Consider the following 17,940-nt stretch of genomic DNA (forward strand, 5'->3'; position numbering starts at 1 on the left):
TCGAAAACATAGGTCCATGGTTTGGTATAGCCCCCATATAACGGTACCTCCCGATTTTCGGTATTTTGAGAATTTTAGCTACAATTTTCACCCAAACTAGCTGTAAATTGACATTTGAGGTTCTCAGGGGTCATCAAACTTCTCCACCAAACATTGTCAACATACATAGATCCATGTTTTGGTATAGCCCCCATTTAACGGTACCTCCCGATTTTAGGTATTTTGAGAATTTTAGCTACAATTTTTAATCGAACTAGCTATAATTTGACATTTGAATTTTCGGTGATCACGAAACTTCTTCACTAAAATTCGTCAACATTGGTCCATCTTTTTGTATAGCTCCTATATAACGGTACCTCCCGATTTTCGGCATTTTGAGGATCTACATTGTTTGATGGAACTACCCTCAATTTAATATGACTTTTGAGGTTCTCTGCAGTTACAAAACTTTTCCACCAAAAATTATAAAGATAGGTTGACACTTTGATATAGTCCCGTAGGTGATACCTTTCACCTGGCTGAACACATTTTTTAGATTAGATTTGATAATTAAGACAATTGGTGTATCTATTCATGGTCGAAATTTGTTTCCACCTAAAATTGTGAAAGGACACTAATTATTTCATTTTAATTAAGACTATTTTATGGTGGAGGGTATAAAAAGTTCGGCCCGGCCGAACGTAACGACTTTTTACTTGTTGGTAGAGAAGTTTCGTTACCACTTTGTGGACAATTTTTGGTAGAGAAGTTTCGTAACCACTGGGAACCTCAAATGTCAAATTGCAACTACTTTGTTTAAAATTGTTACTAAAAGCCTCAGAATACCGAAAATCGGGAGGTGCCTTCATATTGGGGATACACCGACCTATGATGACGATTTTTCACGGACCTCTAAGAACCTTAAATGTAAACCTACAACTCGTTCGGATAAAAATTTTAGCTAAAACCCTCAAAATGTCGAAAATTGGGAGGTACCGTTATATGGGGGATCTATGTTGGCAGATTTTAATGGAGTAGTGTTGTGACCCCTAAGAACCTTAATTGTAAAACTACAACTCGATCGGATAAAAATTTTAGCTAAAACCCTCATAATACCGAAAATCGGAAGGTACCGTGATACGGGGGCTATACCTAAACGTGGACCTATATTGACAGTTTTTGTTGGAGTAGTATTGTGAAGAAACTTAAATGTCAAATTACAGCAAGTTCGGTTAACAATTGTAGCTAAAACAATCAAAATATCGAAAATCGGGAGGTACCGTTATACGGGAGCTATACGTAAACATGGACCTATGTTGACAGTTTTTGGTGGAGTAGTATTGTGACCCCTAAAAATTTTAAATGCCAAATCAGATGAAAATTGTAGCTAAAACCCTCAAAATACCGAAAATTAGGAGGTACCGTTATACCTAAACATGAAACCATATTGACAGTTTCCTGTGGATTAGTGTTGTGTAGTGTTGTTGTAACTAAAATCTTCAAAATACCGAAAATCTGGAAGTACCGCTATACGGAGGCTATACCACATATGTTGACAATTTTTGGTGGAGTAGTGTTGTGACCCCTAAGAACCTTAAATGTCAAATCACAGCTAGTTCGGTTAAAAATTGTAGCTAAAACCATCAAAATACCGAAAAGCGGGAGGTACCGTTATATGGGGACTATATCTAAACATGGACCTATGTTGACAGTTTCCTGTGGAGTAGTGTTGTGTAGTGTTGTTGTAACTAAAATCTTCAAAATACCGAAAATCTGGAGGTACCGCTATACGGAGGCTATACCACATATGTTGACAGTTTTTGGTGGTGTAGCGTTGTGATCCCCTTCGGTTAAAATTGTAGCTAAAATTCTAAAAATATCGAAAAATCGCAGGTACCGTTATACGGGGCTGTACCTAAATATGAACCTATGTAGATAGTTTTTAATGGAGTTGGTTTACGTGGTGGCTATAACCTTCATAGCCTCAATTAGTATGTTGAATATACCATTTTGAAAACCACACCACTCGGGTAGAGATTGTCATTTTGTTTAGTATGTTGGTAAATTATATCCAGGCTGATGAAGTGAGAAGGTCTCCCAGACCTAGTTCGGTTATCTCAGTAAGATCGTGAAGGAATGGTCGTCCTAGTGTTTTCAATCTTCTTTGCAATTGTGCAGGGCAGGAGCAGAGGAGGTGCTCAACCGTTTCTTCCTCTTCTTCGTTTCCGCAGCCAAGACTAATTGCGGTGCTAACCGGTCACTGGGCCATTGGTAACCATGCAAAGCGCTTACATATTCCACACAATGACAACTGTCGCAGCTGCGGAAACGAAGAAGAGGAAGAAACGGTTGAACACCTCCTCTGCTCCGCCGATTTTGGCTGATCAGGAACTTTGTACGTTTGATGTTGTAGTGTGGCCATGTAGATTTTGATATTTTACAAATTTCAGTCTTGTCCCATCTGATCTCTGCTTGTAAAAGATTGTATTTGAAGATATCCCCTTTAACTACACCCATTGGTGTTGCGACTGACGCCCTTGGAAGTTCGTTAGAGCCAGATCCCGCTCTAGCTAGTTCGTCTGCTTTTTCGTTACCATCGAGACCCTTATGACCTGGGATCCAAGTAACAACTACTCTGGTCAGACATCCTTGCTCGCTCAGCAAGTTCTTCTCTACATTCCTTCACCAGCTTTGATGTGACAATGTTTGAATTCAATGCTAGGAGAGCCGCTTGACTGTCGACAAAAATTCCTATTGAGTTTGGTGAGTGGTGCTGTAGAAGTATATTATATGCTTCCTTTATAGCCAGTATCTCCGCCTGAAAAACACTACAATCTTCAGGTAGCTTGAAAGATGTAGATATGTTTGCTTCTTCCGCGTATACACCAGAGCCGACTCCACAATTCATCTTAGAGCCGTCCGTGTATACATTAATGTCGTACCCCTTCAGTGGTGTTCTATTGTTCCATTCCTTCCTGCATGGAAATTTAACTTTAAAAGGCTGATCAAAAGTTATTGCAGGTGTAGAGTAATCAGCATTAGTTGCTATTTTTTCCAGGTAGTTTGAGAAGCACGCAGGCATGTCCGTAAGCTCTATCTCTCCACATTCCTAGAGCTCGTATCCTTGCAGCATTGCACGCTGCAGTTGCTTTGATGTGTAGATCTATTGGCAGTATATGCATCATTGTATTGAGGGCTTCAGCCGGACAAGTTCTCATTGGCCCTGTCAACCCGATGCATGCCGATCTTTGTATGCTGTACAGTTTTCTCTGGATTGTTTTCTTTCCCACTGTTGGCCACCAAACTAGTGCTCCATATGTGAGTATTGGTCTTATTATGCTGGTGTACATCCGTAACACCATTTTGGGTTTGAGGCCCCAGCGGCTCCCAAACATTTTGCGACATGTGTAGTATGCAACGGTAGCTTTATGAGCACAATGTTCCATGTTACGTTTCCATGACAGTTTTGAATCTAGGATTACGCCTAGGTATTTGGCGTGATCTGATAGGGGTATTTCTTGACTTTGTAGTCGTGGAAGATTGGCGATTGCATATTTGGTTTTCGTAGTAAATAGCACCATCTCAGTTTTCCCTGGATTCACCACCAGACCACTTCTTGTGGCCCAAGTATCCAGTGATTTCAGGACTCCGCTCATGATGTCTTTCAGCACGGACGGAAATAGACCAAAGACGAGCATTACTACATCGTCCGCATAAGCAACCACCTTAATCCCCATTTGGTCAAGTTTGCTTAGGATTTCATTAATCACAAGGAGCCATAGCAGTGGCGAGATCACCCCTGTGGGGTTCCTCGATTTACGTGCTTGGACAGCATGCTATTTCCCAGTGTGCCATTAATGACTCTATTCTGCAGCATGGTGGTTATCCAACCACTGATGAATGGTTCCACCCCGAAGTTATATAGAGCTTGTTCTATTGCTAGGGTGCTAACGTTGTTGAAAGCGCCTTCTATATCCAAAAAATCGGCTAAGGTGCAAGGACATCTCAATAGTCCTAACAACGTCATGTATGGCATTGTCTGTAGAGCGTCCTTTAAGGTAAGCGTGTTGACTTGAAGATATGTTATTTGAGTTCTCCATCTTTTCTCGAATATACACGTCGATGAGCCTTTCGAGTGTTTTAAGCAGAAATGATGATAGACTTATGGGTCTAAAGTCTTTAGCATTTTCGTGACTACGTTTTCCAGTTTTCGGTATGAAAACAACCTTTACCTGTCTCCAACTCGTTTCGACGTAGTTTAGGGATAGACATCTACTATAGATGTGTACTAACCAAGGGTTAAGCTCTCTGCGCTTTGAAGCATTTTTGGTATAATACCATCTGGCCCCGGAGATGTGTAGGGAGAGAAGCTATTGATAGCCCATGTGACTTTACTGGGACTTATTATCTTTCCGATTTCAATGTTGTCTTTATTTATAACTGTATTGGTGTGCTCTTCGATGGTTCTATCCGTGCAACCGGGGAAGTGCGTTGTAAGAAGGATTTCAAGAGATTCGGCCGAGTTTTCTGACCAGGTACCGTTATTTCTTTTTATGTAGGTGGGATTTGAGTGACCCTTTGCCATAACTTTGCTTAGTCTGGCTATATCTTTGGTGCTATCTAGAGATCCACAGAATTCAATCCAGGATTGCTTTTTTGCCTTTGCTATTGCTTTTTTATATTCCCTAAGCTTATCCTTATATGGCTGCCAGGATCCGCTTCGGTAGCTGACGTTGAATGTTTTCCATGATTGTTTGTTTTCTTAGCTTTGAGAGCTCGCACGTCCACCATGGTGGATAATGTTTCTTTCAGCACGTCAATGGGCATGAGACTTTAAAGGCTGTATCTAAGGATTTCTCTAGAATGGATACAGCCTTCTCTATATCTGCTGTGGTTTCATCTGTATGTCGAATATTTGGAAGTTTGTCCTTCAGAACCCTTCCGAACTTTTCCCAGTTCGTTCTTTTAGGATTGCGAAAACATTTAGTGGGCGTTGCCTTTTCAGATATGTTGAATAGTATCCAATTGTGATCTGAGAAGGACCTCTTATCGGATACTATCCAGTTGTCTATTTAAATTTGTCGTCTGTCTGATACTAGCGTAAGGTCGATGACCTCCTGCCACCCCCTAACGTTCTCCGAGCTTGGAAATACAAAAGTTGGGTTAGTACCTTTGTTGCATATTGTGAGGTTGTTAGTATTTATGAAATCTAAAACTGACTCATCTCTGTCGTTTGTTTCAGTGCTGCCCCACTGGGTATGTCTTGCGTTAGCATCGCAGCCAATGATTATTGAGTCGTGTGGTAGAATGGCCCCCGTAAAGCTCGAGACCTCGCTTGGTCGAGCTTCTCTTGAGTGGGCCATCTAGAAAGAGGCAATAAGTAACTGCTTACCCTTTTCCAGTTCCACTTTTGCAAAGGTAAAGTTCGCTGTGCTAAACTGGGGACATAACAAAGCGTTTATGGTGTTGTTACCAATTAGACATGATCTAGGCTTACCATTATCTTTCATGTATATGGTCTTGTAACCTCTGTTATCCAAGCCTTTTACTTCGTTTTCGTAAACGTAGGGCTGTATGATGCCTATGTCTAAATCCTCCTCAACCAGAAGGATACGCAGGTTATCTGAAGCGATTCTCGATAAACATCATTTTTATTGGGTGAAGATGTGGATGGCCTCTCTAGCTGCATATTGTCAAGCAGCTTACCGGCATCGTCGATGTCAGTCTCATCGTCTTCTCGATTCGGGCCATGTGGGCGTAGTATTTTGACTTTGGCTTCCCTTATGCCAAAGCACAACTTGTTCCCCAATCTTTCGAGAGCCTCTACTTCGGCCTCAGTAATTGAGAGAACTAAGCGCATGTTGTTATTGTTAGGTGGCTCAGTGGCGATTACGGACTACTCGTCCATCGGAACATCCTTGTTCATTTTCGCCAGACATTACAGCAGCTTTGGTCCGTCGCACTCTATCTTGGGCAACCAAACTCTGGCACGAGGTCTCATCGGGATTTCTTGGGCCGGGATCAGCTTCAGGCTGATGTCGTCCCAAGCATCGCTAAGCTTAGCTATGCTTTTTTCTAGAAATTCCTTTGAGTACTCATCCATACATTTGATCACCCTGTAACCGCGATGAACCTTGCTAGAGTCGAAATGGGGTACAGGAGAATCCTCGTTTGCTAGAACATGTTCCATAACCAGTTCCGACAATGTGGTTTGTACAATACCCCATTCCGCAGTGGTGATAAGGGACAGCTTTCCCTCCTTTCCGTTAGCTATGGCAACCAACATGTTGTCCTTGGCAACTCCATTGAAGGGTCGTTTTGTTTTAGATGATGTTGTGTTTTAACTTATTTCGCTATGCGGGCCTTGTGTCCTCCGTCCGGGAACGCTCTCGCTTGGAAGAAGATGGGCGATCGTTGATTTGTAAGATTTTGGCTTTCTCATAATCCTAAGCAATTTTTGTGTATTTGAGCTTGTCCGCCTCATCCCGTTTATCCACTGTACCGTTAGCAGCATTCTTGGCTATCTTGCCGAGAATAAACTTTGAATTGTTGGTACAGGGACTTCCGAACGTCGTGTGTTTTAATAGTATTTTTCTCCATGTATTGTTCCCACGAGTGTACCGTAAGGGGATGGGCCATCGTACGCAGTGACGGCGTGCGCAGACTAGGCTATTAATAAGTACAGCTTGATCCGTGCCCTGGCGTCGAGGGGGAATTGCTAGCGACCAGACTTCTTTAGACACTTGTCGGCCATTCAGATCCTCAGCACAACTCCCACTACCTTGATCTTAAAAGTGTTTATATATGTCGCTCGTCCCAAGGTGAACTGTGGAAAAATCAGTCCACCCCCTGTGCCCCTGACAATACCCTCCTCCTTTTGCAACCGGGCTTGGGACCGTCTTTGGCGGAGTTTTTTAATGGAGTAGTGTTGTGACCTTTAAGAGCCTTAAATGTCAAATTACAGCTTGTTTGGTTTAAAAAATGCAGCAAAAACCCTCAAAATACCGAAAGTCGGGAGGTACCGTTATATGGAAGCTATACCGAAACATGTACCGATATAGCCCATCTTCGAGCTTGATCTGTCTATGGAGAAAATATACTTGGGTGCAAAAATCTAGCGTTCCAACTAAATTTTTGCGGACGCTAAAATGATTACAATAGACGGACAGATGGACATGGCTAAATCGACTCAGAATTTTATCCTGATTTAGAATAAATATACTTTATAGGTTCGCAAATGAGTATTTCAATGCGTTACAAACGGCAAAACATACTTAATATACCCTCTATATTATGGTGTAGGGTATAAAAATAATGTTTCTCATACTGAGAAACCTAAACTATATGTATGTATGTATGTTCACGGTGTAGGATGTCTCCCAACTGTCCCTACGAATGTTTGCGCATTGTTTTATTATCTTTGTGCGTATACTAACTTGTGTTTTACATTGATATCCACAGACAATAATAATTCCAAGTAGAATTAATTGTCAGGAAAGCAAGAATGACACACCGACAAAAAATGATGTAATTTAAGTTTTAACACCCTCCAGTGGCCACTTGTCAAGCGGCAACTGTTATTTATTTTACCAATTAATTAGCAGGTTTTTCCTGTTTTCCTCTGTCGACAAACCTTTATTTTTTACATACATTAATCGATATATACAAATATATTTATGAAAATATGCGTGTCATCACCAGCAATGTTAAAATTGTTACAATTATTGGTGCTGCGGCTGTGGAACTATTGCAAAAATCATCAGAACAGGCGCTGCAGGATATTTGTTTGGTAAAACCAGTTTGTGTATCCATTTCACAACCACCTTTGGGATTGGAGAAATCACCATAGAAACAGGATCGTGCAATATATGGTTCACCCGTTACTGTAAAGACAGAAGCTGTAATAATTACGATTAACAAGGTGAACAATTAGTAAGGAAATTTAATGTATATTACCGAGAGATTGGTGGCGAATGATTGATATTGTGAAAAGCAAAAGAAATAACTTATACGCTTAATAATATAATGTTTAAGAAGTAACAAATCCGTTAAGTTCGACCGGGCCGAACTTTGTATACCCTCCATCACGAGTTATATTAAAGCAAAATGGTATAGTTAGTTTCCTTAGTTTATGATACACTCCACGTCAGTAGAATAGAACACCTAAATTTTTGTTAATGTTAGCTTATTTATCCCAAAACCAATGAATCTGCGTTTTTAATCTTCTGGGGATTTAAAGCCTATGATGTTCCGTATCAAACACAGAAAAAACTATGTTTCTAGCTCTTCGCGAAATCATTTTCTGATAAATTTTCCGATAGTAGTATGAAAAATAGGCATTTATTTTTGGTCATCAGGATAGAACAGTCACTTTATTTTCGCGAATTTTTGAGATATTAACGCCGAATTTTCTTTCAGTCGATAAAGCAAGGCTTTCTAATCATTTTTCACCAAAGAAAACCTATAAATTATTCCGCGGACACCGAAATAATAGCGTTAAAGGGTTTAAATTGACAGATATTTGAAACATCTCGGAATATCAATAAGAGTCGCGCAGCTATGTCATATTTCTTCACAATAAGATAGAATATGACACTGATGACCTCGACGGATACAATCAAGTGCTTCCGATGCTGAAAAGATGGAACATTTTCAAAATAATTATGAAAAATGTCAAAATTTCTTATAAAAACCTTGATGTTTTGTTCAATATAATGGTTTGTCCGCGAACATGTCTGCCGTTTATAGGTTTGGAAATATGCTCCAGATTTTGATGAAGATAATCTGATACGAAAACAACCGTTTTTTTAATACACTGAGGGAAATTTTAGTACTTTTTAAAACAACATACGAAACCTAAAACCTCAATTTCCATGACTGTGTTTTCCCGCGAAAACGGGGCTTTTACATTTGTGAGTTCAGTTAAAAAAACTACAATTTCGTAAAATACGGTATAGAGAGCATAACCTGGTCCATTTATATTGGAGCATAACACTGTTGAAAACAGTCGCGGACACCGAAAAAGAACACATATAAAACTCGAAGTCCAAAGGGTGTGTTCAATTTGAAAAATTTGCTAAAATGTCCCTCAGTTAATTAAAATAGCGGTTGTTTTCATATCAGATTATTTTTCTCTAAATCTGGAGCATATTTCCAAACCTTTAAACGGCAGACTTGTTCGCGGAAAAACCATTTTAAAAATTTTGACGTTTTTCAAAATTATTTTGATAATGTTCCATTTTATCAGCATCCGAAGCACTCGATTGTATCCGTCGAGGTCATCAGTGTCATATTCTATCTTATTGTGACGAAATATGACATAACTGCGCGACTCCTATTGATATTTCGAGATATTTCAAATATCTGTCAATTTAAACCCTTTAACGCTGTTATTTCGGTGCACGCTGAATAATTTATATGTTTTCTTTGGTAAAAATGATTAGAAAGCCTTGCTTTATCGACTGAAAGAAAATTCGGCGTTAATATCTCAAAAATTCGCGAAAATATAGTGACTGTTCTATCCTGATGACCAAAAATAAATGCCTATTTTTCATAGTACTATCGGAAAATTGATCAGAAAATCATTTCGCGAAGAGCTAGAAACATAATTTTTTGTGTGTATGATACGGAACATCATAGACTTTAAATCACCACAAGATTAAAAACGCAGATTCATTAGTTTTGGGATAAATAAGATAACATTAACAAAAATGTAGGTGTTCTATTCTACTGACGTGGAGTGTAGTTCTATTCTCTTGCCTACCAAAACATTTCCCTGTATTAACAATTTTCCGAAAAAAATTTGTGTCCACATTTCGGTCGGAAAACGTGATAAAGAAGCCACAAATAAAAAAGTAAAAAATAGTTAAGTTCGACCGGGCCGAACTTTTTATAAAAATGTATTCAATCGGGCGGTACCATTATAGGGCTACATCAAAGGGTGGACATTTGTTGACACATTTTGGGTGAAAACGTTTTGTGACCAAATGTCGAATTACAGATAGATCGGCCAACAAATGTAGCTAAACTCTTCAACAAACCTAAAACCGGGGAGTAACTTTAGCAAAAACATGGACCTACATATATTGACAATTCTCAGTGGAGAGGTGTTGTGACCTCTATGAACCTTAAATGGTAAAAAAACGAAAATTTGGTTTAACACTTTAGCTAATATCCTAAAAATATCGAAAACCGGGAGGTACCGTTATAGGGGGTGGGGGTGGACTATACCAAAACATGGACCCATATTGACAATTTTGGGAGGATATGTTTTGTGACCACAGGCAACCTCAAATTTTAAATTACAGGTAGTTCAGTTAAAAAATGTAGTTAAATCCTCAAAATACCGAAAATCGGGAGTTACCGTTATATGGGGGCTATACCAAAACGTAAACTAATATTCACAATTTTAGGTGGATATGTTTTGTGACAACCGGCAACCTCAAATGTTAAATTGCAGGTAGTTCTGTTAAAAATGTAGTTAAATCCTCAAAATACCCAAAATCGGGTGGTACCGTTATATGGGGGCTACACCAAAAGTTGAACCTATGTTAACAATTTTTGGTGGAGATATTTTGTGGCCACAGCGAACCCCAAATGTTAAATTACAGGTACTTTGATCAAAAAATGTAACTAAAATCCTCAAAATACCGAAAATCCGGAGGTATCGTTATATGGGGGCTATATCAAAACATAGACCTATGGCCATAATTTTTATACCCTACACCACTATGTGGTAAGGGGTATTATGTGTTAGTGCATTTGTACGTAACATACAAAAGGAAGCGAGATAGACCCATAGTTCCTTCTAGGGATATACATAGAATCACTTTCTGAGTCGATTTATGGATGTCCGTCCGTCCGTTCGCAACATACAGGTCGCATTTGTTGACCGATTTCGCTGAAAATTGGGGAATACCATTTTTTTAGCCGTCGGAAGATCAAGTTCGAAGATGGGCTATATCGGTCCAAGTTTTGGTATAGCCCCCATATAACGGTACCTCCCGATTTAAGGTATTTTAAGGATCTTAGCCGCATTTGTTGCCCAAACCAGCTGAAATTTTACATTTGAGGTTCCCAATGGCCGCGAAATTGCTCCACTAAAAATTGTCAAGATAGGTCCACGGTTCGGTATAGTCCCCATATAACGATACCTCCCGATTTAAGGTATTTTAGGGATCTTAGCCACATTTTTTGCTTGAACTAGCTAAAATTTTACATATGTGGTTCCCAGTGGCCACGAAATTTCGCCACTTAAAATTGTTAAGATAGGTCCATGTTTTTTTGTAGCCCCCATATAACGGTACCTCCCGATTTTAGGTATTTTAACGATTTTCCCCAAATATGGCTCCAATTTGCCATTTGGAGTTTAATGAGTTCAAAAAATTTACTTTAATGTTTGTTTTGGGTTATTAAAAAACTTCTCCACCAAGAATTGCGTATTGGGATGAATACTAATTATTCCATTTTTACATATTTCGACTGGTGTAGGGTATTACATAGTCGGCCCCGCCCGACTTTGGTCTTTTCCTACTGGTTGGAATATAAGTTTGTTGATCACTAGGAACCTTAATGTCAAATGATAGCTAATTCGGTTCGAAAATGTGGCTAAAAACGTCAAAATACCTGAAAGCGGGCGTTACGGTTATGTGGGGGCTATATCAAAACGTAGACCGATATAGCCTATCATCAAACAAAGAAGCATCTTCCCAAAATTTCAGCGTCTTATCTCCATTGTTGTGAATGCTAGATTGATTATCACAGACGGACGGACGGACATTCATAGATCGACTTTGAATTTTGCCCTGATCAATAATATATATGGGGATTTCTAAGTGAAATTCAACACTTTTTCAATATGTGACTTTTGATTTCCTTTTTGATTTCTTGACTAGCGGTTCCAGAGATATCGCGTCTTGAAAAAGTTGAATTCTGCAAAAACTATATGCAAAGAAATACTCACAACTTCTTAAATATTGGTCCAATTTGGTTTGTTGTTTTATCAGCTATTTAATAGAAAATATAAAAAAATTTGCACAGTGGGCTTGGATGCAATTTTCGTGATTTAAAATTCAAATCAATTTTTAACAATGTGAATAAAAACCAGTAAGGAAAGGATCATAGTCGGGCGGGGCCGACTATATGATACCCTACACCACTGTGAATATGTAAAATATAGGAGATATGTGTCAATTTGAACTGATTTATATACATATATATACACATCCCAAATTTCATCCAAATTAGACAGAGCGGGCGAAAATATACATAGGAGCTATATCCAAATCTGAACCGATTTCGATATAAGTTGTTACACTTATTTCTAGACTAAATTCAGTCACACATTCCAAATTTCATCAAAATTGCACGTAAATAGCGTGTTTTCAGCAAATACGTCAAATCGGCCGAAAATATATTTGGGAGCTATATCCAAATATGAACCGATTTCGATGTAGTTTGGGACATTTATTTTGAGACCGAATTCAGTTACACAATCAAAATTTCATCAAAATCGGACGTATATAGCGTGTTTGGTGCAACAAATACGCCAAATCGGCGGAAAAATATATGGGAGCTATATCCAAATCTGAACCGATTTCGATATAATTTGGTACATTTATTTATAGACCTAATAAATTTAAATGTCAAATTATAGCTACATCGGTCTGAAAATGTAGCTACAAACGTCAAAACACCGCAAATCGGGGGTACCGTTATATGGGGGCTATACCAAAACGTGGACCTATGTCCACAAGTTTGGTTATATAAGTTTATTGACACTTAAGAACCCTAAGTGTCAAAATATAGCTAAATCGGTCTGAAAATGTAGCTAAAACTGTCAAAATACCGTAAATCAGGGGGTACCGTTATAAGGGGGCTATACCGAAACGTGGACCTATGTCCACAACTTTTGTTATATAAGTTTATTGACATTTAAGAACCCTAAATGTCAAATTATAGCTACATCGGTCTGAAAATGTAGCTAAAAACGTCAAAATACCGCAAATCGGAGGGTACCGTTATATGGGGGCTATACCAAAACGTGGACCTATGTCCACAACTTTTGTTATATAAGTTTATTGGCACTTAAGAACCCTAAATGTCAAATTATAGCTATATCGCTCTGAAAATGTAGCTAAAAACATCAAAACACCGTAAATCGGGGGGCACCATTATATGGGGGCTATACCAAAACGGGGACCCATGTCCACAACTTTTGTTATATAAGTTTATTGAAACTTAAGAACCCTAAATGTTAAATTATAGCTACATCGGTCTGAAAATGTAGCTAAAAACGTCAAAATACCGTAAATTGGGGGGTACCGTTATATGGGGGCTATACCAAAACGTGGACCTATGTCCACAACTTTTGTTATATAAGTTTATTGATACTTAAGAACCCTAAATGTCAAGTTATAGCTAAATCGGTCTGAAAATGTAGCTAAAAACGTCAAAATACCGCAAATCGGGGGGTACCGTTATATGGGGGCTATACCAAAACGTGGACCTATGTCCACAAGTTTTGTTATATATGTTTATTGACACTTAAGAACCCTAAATGTCAAATTATAGCCAAATCGGTCTGAAAATGTAGCTGAAAACGTCAAAATACCGTAAATCGGGGGGTACCGTTATATGGGGGCTATACCAAAACGTGGACCGATATATCCCATCTTCGAACTTGATCTTCCGACGGCTAAAAAAATGGTATTCCCCAATTTTCAGCGAAATCGGTCAACAAATGCGACCTGTATGTTGCGAACGGACGGACGGACGGACGGACGGACGGACGGACATGCATAAATCGACTCAGAAAGTGATTCTATGTATATCCCTAGAAGGAACTATGGGTCTATCTCGCTTCCTTTTGTATGTTACATACAAATGCACTAACACATAATACCCCTTACCACATAGTGGTGTAGGGTATAATGAGTGGAGAGGGGGATTCCAAACCAAAGTAGGGAAACGCAACCAAGAGGAATCCAAAACCTTTGAGTGGACTGTATATAATTGGATTAGTTTTATTAAATATTATTTCTCACCCAATGAGAAATAATATTATGTTGACGCATGAAAATAAAAAAGATAAAGTTCGGAAAACGTTATAAAACGTAGGTTTCTGTTTTATTTTATAAAAAAGAGAGAAGGGTTACAAAAAGAGAAGAGAAGAGGATGCTCACCGTTTTAATGCTGGATAACAAGTGAAGTTCTATGGTGGCTTTTTGTGTTATGAACTTTAGGTTTGGGGGTTTCGTTCAATTTTTAGTACAATGATAAAATTGACGAAGGTACTCACTACTTATTACAATTCTCAATAAGCTTAAGTACTAAATATAATAATTCACAAACTTAAAGCTACAGTGGTAATTCAATATACTTAATCTAGCAATATATAAATTACAATTCATTTATTTATATGTACATACAAAATTTCAATTCATTATATGTGACAAATAATTCAAATTTGTCCACAATGCTTAACCCTTTCGATTTTCTTGATTTTTTTTGTATTAAACTAAGATCAATAACAAAAATTTTAAGTCCTATTAGGCAGCGGGATTCGAATGATTACTATTTTTTAAAAATTTGTCAATCAAGTTTTTCCAATACACCACTGTGCAAAATATGATATTTTTTAACATTTGTTTTGTTGTTTTATTTAGGAATTTAAAATAAACATCTTAAAACCTTTTTTATTTTGCGCTTTTAAGAATGGTTTAGTAATTGGTGTACAGCATTAGTGGGTATTACTAAATGGATTTTTTTTGTTCCCGCGATATGTTTAAAGATTACATGTTTCATATTCAAATCTTCTTTCGTATTTAAATAATCATCTTCTGAAGAAAATATCCCTTTAATATTTGGTAGTTTATTTGGCTCGGATGCTCAGCCACATAATTCCCAAACTATAGTTATTTGATAATCAGTTTAGTTACTATATTGTCCGACGGGTACAATAATTGCTAATCCATTTTCAAAATCAAAAAAATGACGCAGTTCTTGAGATGAATTCCTAAATAAACAACAAAACAAATGTTAAAACAATAATTTTTATTTTTTTTGGTAAAAAACAAATGTTTCACATTGGTATAAAGGAAAAATTGTTTTGACAAATTTTAAAAAATTAAAAAAAAAATAGTAATCATTCGAATCCCACTACCAAATAGGACTTAACATTTTTGTAATTGATCGTAGTTTAATACAAAAAAAAAATCAAGAAAATCGAAGGTGTCAGTCATTATTAAAAATTAATTTTAAATATTAAATCGCGAAAATTGCATCCAAGCCCACTGTGCAATTATTTTTCTATTTTTTATTAAATAGCTGATAAAACAACAAACCATACGAAAAAAAAGATTTTTTTTTAAATTGGACCAATATTTCAGAAGTTGTGAGTATGTCTTTGCATATAGTTTTTGCAGAATTCGACTTTATTAAGGCGCCAATCTTGTAGAGAATTTTCACAGCTGCAACATTTTCTTCAGGCCCATTTACATAGGACTCGCGGTTTCCAAGCAAAATCGTGAAAACCTAACCTAAAGAACCCATAAAAATGTGAACTTAAATCGCGATTTATTTGAAAATTCTTCCGGCGGTTTTTTTTTTGTTTCTTGATATATCTCGTCTATGAGCATTGTAGTTTCAGAATCTGCAAAAACTTCCCAGGTATAAGCACCTTCCATTTAAATTTGTTTAAGGCACACCGTGCAATGCGTTAAAACGGAAAAACAAACCGTATAAATAAAATATAATTTAAAAAAAAATTAAGTTTCAGTGTTTTATTTAGAAATACACTTAAAACAAGGAAATAATTTGTCGCTTAGCCTCAATAAATATATTCTTTCTCATGATGGAATCTCTCAAATAAAACGCTTACCGTTTAATTTTGCCACCATTTATAATTTAAATGCAAGCGTTTTATTTAAGAGATTCCGTCATGAGTAAGAATAGATTTATTGAGGCTAAGCGACAAATTATTTCCTAGTTTTAAGTGCATTTCTAAATAAAACACTGAAACTTAATTTTTCTAAATTATATTTTACTAGGGGACCCGGCGAACTTCGTCTCGCTGTTTGTGAGGTACATAACACAACTTTAAATAGGGACTAAGATATATATTTTTAAGCAAATAACACGTTTTGCGACGCAAATAAAAATATTTGGTAGCACAGTTGAAGCAAAATAATATCATAACGCCCCTATTCGTTTCATAATCGGTGGTTTTCTGAAATCCTTGTTTTCACCACTGAACACGATATTTCACTCAAGCAATTGAATACGAAGGAAGGAATGCGATCGTAGGAATTTGAATTTAATGCTGAATAAAGTGCTTATTTAAATTTGCGTTTGAATCAATTAATCTATTTTAAGCAGAGGAATACGATCGTTATCAGGTAACCACCTTCGTTTACTTTTTTTCTGACTTCTCTGTTTAACGTGATCCTTCGAATTCTACTTACATTGCAAATTCGGAATTAGACGCAATGGCTGTGGTAACACGGACAAATGCGGTAATTTAATTTTGACTGGGACTGTACAACCCAGTACTTGGTACATTGATCTTTGTTAGCAGAGCTATTCTATTAGTTGCCGATCTTTGTGTGTTGCGTTCTTTGTGCGTTGTCGATTACTTGGTCACCCTATATCTAATCTCGACGTAAATAACATAGTCAAATTAATGTCACAAACTAATTAACGTTTAATAAGTATTTATCTACTTATGTCGCCCGATAAAGAATATATGTCAGTACCTCCAGTACCTCCGATGTCTTGTTTTTTTTTTCTTTCCAATTTTGAATACATGTCATCTTTTTCGATGTACATACGTACAGTGTATCAACAGTACCAGTGTACATATGTATGTATTTGACCATTTGTAATTACCTTCCAGCTCTGCGGGAATTAAACTGATTGAATTCATACTCCTTTTCAGTAAGGACATCATTTTTTAGTATCATGACAGGATCTAAACAGTATCAATATATATCTGGTACAGCTTAAATTTTATACCACATAAATCGGAAGTTGATCTTTCGAAGATGTTTCTACTTACGGTTTAAAAGTATACATATATGTATGCCACAACTTCACTTCCAATGAAAGTACCTTCGAGCCCTTGATTTTTCAAATAAACCACCAATTTTATGGATTTGTACCTTTTTCCTCAAAAGGTTAACCCTGCAAAAGACTATAATATAAACATGGTCTAGGCCCTGCTTTTAAAATTTTTTCGCTGTTAATTTCCTAAAAAGACGCTTGAAAATAAATGAAAATCCATTTGATTGTGAATAAAAAATTCTATACAACTTTCAAAAATTTACAAAACAGAGGCATTTTTCGATAAAAACTGTCCAAATAAGTGTCAAGGTATACTCCAAACGCGAAGCTCGATAGAAATTTGTAGAAAAATTAACTTTCTTAAAAAAATATTTTTGCAATTTTTTTCGCAAAGTTTCGCAATTTTTTTAAGTTTTATCCTTTTCTGCCATGAGACCATTCCGAATTGGCGCGAATTGTCAAAATCTGTTCAGCCGTTCTTGAGTTATAAGCGTAGTAACTAACATCATCCTTTTTTATATATATCGATTTTTAAATTTTTAGTAAATACATTTTTTTGACCACTGAGAACAAAATTATAGTCAATTTAGGCCGGAATTTAGATAAAAACTTTAAAATGCCTGAAATCGTGTAGTACCGCTATATAAAGGCTATACACTAAACCATGTCCATAATTTTTAGTGGAGAAGGTTCTGTACCATTGGGGACTCCAAATGCTAAACTAAGCCAATTCTGGCTAAAAATTAACATAAAACACTTGAAATCGGGTGGTACCAATATATGGGGGCTATACCAAAACCTGGACCTATGTCAACAATTTTTGGTGGAGAAGTTTCTGTACCATTGGGGACTCCAAATGCCAAGTTACAGCCAATTCGGCCTCAAAATGAAGATGACATC

General features: G+C 37.2%; 1 protein-coding gene across 2 annotated transcripts in view; it reads right to left on the minus strand.

Annotated features, from left to right (window-relative positions):
• Positions 1 to 7,584: 7,584 nt before the first annotated feature.
• LOC141395080 (UPAR/Ly6 domain-containing protein bero-like) overlaps positions 7,585 to 17,940 on the minus strand; it is a 45,203-nt gene continuing 34,847 nt past the window's right edge. Inside the window, exon 3 of one of the 2 annotated variants that reach the window (XM_073970502.1) lies at positions 7,585 to 7,862. In XM_073970502.1, the coding sequence (XP_073826603.1) occupies positions 7,654 to 7,862 (209 nt within the window). In that variant the 3' untranslated portion in view covers positions 7,585 to 7,653. Of the gene's footprint in view, positions 7,878 to 17,940 lie in introns of both variants that reach the window. The other variant, XM_073970501.1, reaches the window with a different exon arrangement.

Source organism: Musca autumnalis, unplaced genomic scaffold, assembly GCF_047663935.1.
Source record: "Musca autumnalis isolate F117 unplaced genomic scaffold, ASM4766393v1 scaffold_2, whole genome shotgun sequence".
Classification (NCBI taxonomy): Eukaryota; Metazoa; Arthropoda; class Insecta; order Diptera; family Muscidae; genus Musca; species Musca autumnalis.